The sequence below is a fragment of the Montipora capricornis genome, chromosome 13 (assembly GCF_036669925.1).
Source record: "Montipora capricornis isolate CH-2021 chromosome 13, ASM3666992v2, whole genome shotgun sequence".
NCBI lineage: Eukaryota > Metazoa > Cnidaria > Anthozoa > Scleractinia > Acroporidae > Montipora > Montipora capricornis.
Genome location: NC_090895.1, coordinates 17,665,744 through 17,668,848, shown reverse-complemented (window position 1 = coordinate 17,668,848; position 3,105 = coordinate 17,665,744). Strand labels below are relative to the sequence as shown.

The window sequence follows — 3,105 nt, the reverse complement described above, 5'->3', positions numbered from 1 at the left end:
AATAGCAAATCTAATATGGCGGCCATAGTGAATAAGGTCTATTGTAAGTTCATGATTCGATATAAGGCGAGGTTACTATTGTAGCTATGGTACTGATCGAAACCGCTAAAGAATCCCGACCACTCGAGGAGAGAATGCTGAGCCGATGTAAAATAACTGGTTGGAGCGAAGTACCTATTACTCTTTGGTGACCCAGAAACGAGTGTTTTACTACACTTTTTACACAGTTGTACTACTTTACCGGAAACGCCACCATTTAGTGAACTTTAAACTGAAAATAGTTCAAGGTAAGGGGTATTTGTCGGCTTTTGTTTTTCTAGGTGGGATTTTCCTACGAAGGCGTTAATTGCAATGGTATATTTGACTCTTAAGTTTACCCCTTCGAAGCTGTTTAACAGTTATTTCCTTATTTCGAATTTTCTTAACAGCTAAAATTAATTTAGCACTGAGCTGGTGTCAGTTCTTGGGACGAGATCAACCCACCTGCTGCGCCTTGTTACAGGTATACTTTAGGGTCAAACATAAATTATGCACCCAATGACCGTCGCTTATTTCGTGTCGAATTGTTCGTGTGTGCATGCCATTAATTAAACTTCACTTGTGAATATACCTATATGGTAATTCACTTTTAGCATAAATAAAGCAAAATCTCTTTGTTTAAGAACAAAGAGAAGGTGCAGACGATAAGCCAGAACTAATGTCAGTGAACATGAATACAACGATAAACGGATCGTGAGCTGCTCCTTCCACAGGAATCCTACTGCATATAACATTGGTGCTAAGCTCGCTTATTCCGTTATCTTCGTTGTTTCCTTTACTTTTAGTTGTCTAAGTGTATTTCGACCTGTTCCTTCAAATTTGATCATTTTTTTGGCCAGTGTCATCAGGAGACACGACATAAGGAAAAAAACTATATTTTTACACCTCTTTACTGCTCTCTGTTTCAATTAAGCTAACCAAAAATATGCAAGTAAAATCTTTTGTCACTAACAGTCATTTTTTTGGTATGTTGTGAGCCAATATTAATGTGTTTGTATGTAATGCGTCGTAATAAATGTTTTGTTAAGTCCGTTTGTAAATGGCTAATGGCCAAGTGAATTGTAAAACAGTTTTTGTATTTAGTCTTCAAATGTTGTGATTTGCTTTATTGTAAGCGAAGTGTTTTCTGGGTATTGTCAGCATTGTCGTAAATACTCTTTTTCTTTGGAATCTCAGTTTTCTGAGAAATAACACACAATCAGCGGTGACAAAATGAAGAGCGAAAAACAAATAAGAATACAAAACAAAAAAAAGAAAACAAGCAAACAGTAATCCGTCAATAACAGCTTTATCAAACCGGATGTAGTAGGAATATGAGCCCACCTTTGACTTTAGCGGAGGTTGATAACATATTAATGAGGTGAAACATCTAATAACCGGCACCGTTCATTTCGTGTGGATTGTTGTCCGTAAGCCATTAATAAATTATGTCTCTAATTGCCTTCTCTGTAGGGAATCCAAAGTCAAGATAATATTTCAAGACTTTTAGAATAAATAAACCAACATCTGCTTGGAGAAAAACAAGGAGAAGCTTCAGACGATTAATCAGAACAACTAGAACAAGTGCCAGTAAACATCATGAATACAACAATAAACGGATCCGAGATCTGCTCCGTTCACTGGAATCCCACTGCATACAAGATTGGAGCAACCGTCGCTTACTGCCTTATCTTCGTTGTTTCGCTGGTCGGAAATTCCTGTATAGGAATAATTGTTTACAAAACGAAAACTTTAAGGAAACCAATCAACATTTTCATAGTAAATATGGCCATGTCTGACCTACTTGTTCCGCTTATCGACATTCCCCTGCAAGTTGTAAACTTGTATCGATACTCTTGGCTCATTAGTGGCGTCCTCGGCAATGCCTTTTGTAAGCTGATTCCTTTCCTATACGAGGTCTCTTACATTGTGTCCGTCCAGACTCTGATTCTGATAGCAGTGGGTCGATTTGGAGCTGTGGTGTGGCCTCTCCATTCCTCATTGATCAGCTTGAAAAGGTGTACCTTTTTCATTCTCGCCACATGGATTGTTGCGATGGCATCCATGTCACCAGTTCTGTTCGCACGTAGCCTTGAGAAATACGAAGGAGAAATATTTTGTTTTGATCAGTGGGAAGAAGCCTTTGGAGAATCTTTATCATTAACTGACTATGGTCTTGCCTATTACATAGTTTTTGTTTATACACCTATCATCCTATTAATCATAATATACTCCATCATCCTTATCAAGCTCAAGCTACAAAAGATTCCAGGTCAACAATCGACTGATGCTGAAATACAATGCAATAAACGAAACACAAATGTGTTGAAGTTGGCCATAGCTATATTGTTGGGGGTAATGTTTTGCAAAATTCCCTGGAGTATTTTAAAATTAATGTCTCTCTATGGCAAATGGCCATGTAGCATCTTCCCTCAGTATGTTGAGACTTCCTGGTTTCTTTTAATCTCATATTGCGCCGTCAATCCTTGCATCTGTTTCGCGTTTTGCAGAAACTACCGTGAAGGCCTCAAGAAACTTCTGAAGTGTTGTTCTGATTTAACGTAAACTCAGTCCTACTCGTATACAATAGCATTAGAGAAACACTAATTCATTTTTTGTTTTAAAGAAACAATAAATAAGTAACTAAAAAGAGTGGCTGTGGCTATAGAGATGACGTCCTGTGCCAAGTGAAGGAAAAATGTTGCAAACACCAGTATGAAAAACAAAACAAAACAGTCAATCCTGTTTGTTGTACAAGTAAAGTTTCAAAAACTTTTAAGCAATCTTTGGTTTTTTTTCTTTTTTGAGGTAAACAGATGCAAATTTACGTAGTTTCGTTGAGACCTCGCTTGTGATCACAACGAATTCAGCTGACCCGGAAGTTGCTTTACATGCAATTAAAGATAGTCTAACGCGGCCCTATGCCCCATTGGGGGCAATAAGGACTAATACAAAGATAGTCTAAGAATAAAAAAAATTGAAAAAGAGGGCTGATTTTATTACAATTAAAGAGCCGTGCTTTTCATATTCGTCTCACCGCAAGTGGCTTGTGCGTTTGTATTATGGATTGCGATAAACACTTCGTTT

At 37.6% G+C, this 3,105-nt stretch overlaps 1 protein-coding gene across 1 annotated transcript; it reads left to right on the top strand.

Annotated features, from left to right (window-relative positions):
• Window positions 1–163: 163 nt before the first annotated feature.
• Window positions 164–2,740, top strand: LOC138030188 (QRFP-like peptide receptor). Its single transcript, XM_068878073.1, has 2 exons — window positions 164–287; window positions 1,492–2,740. Exon 2 carries the CDS (start codon window positions 1,618–1,620, stop codon window positions 2,581–2,583), a length of 966 nt encoding a protein of 321 aa, XP_068734174.1. The 5' UTR covers window positions 164–287; window positions 1,492–1,617; the 3' UTR covers window positions 2,584–2,740.
• Window positions 2,741–3,105: the final 365 nt, after the last annotated feature.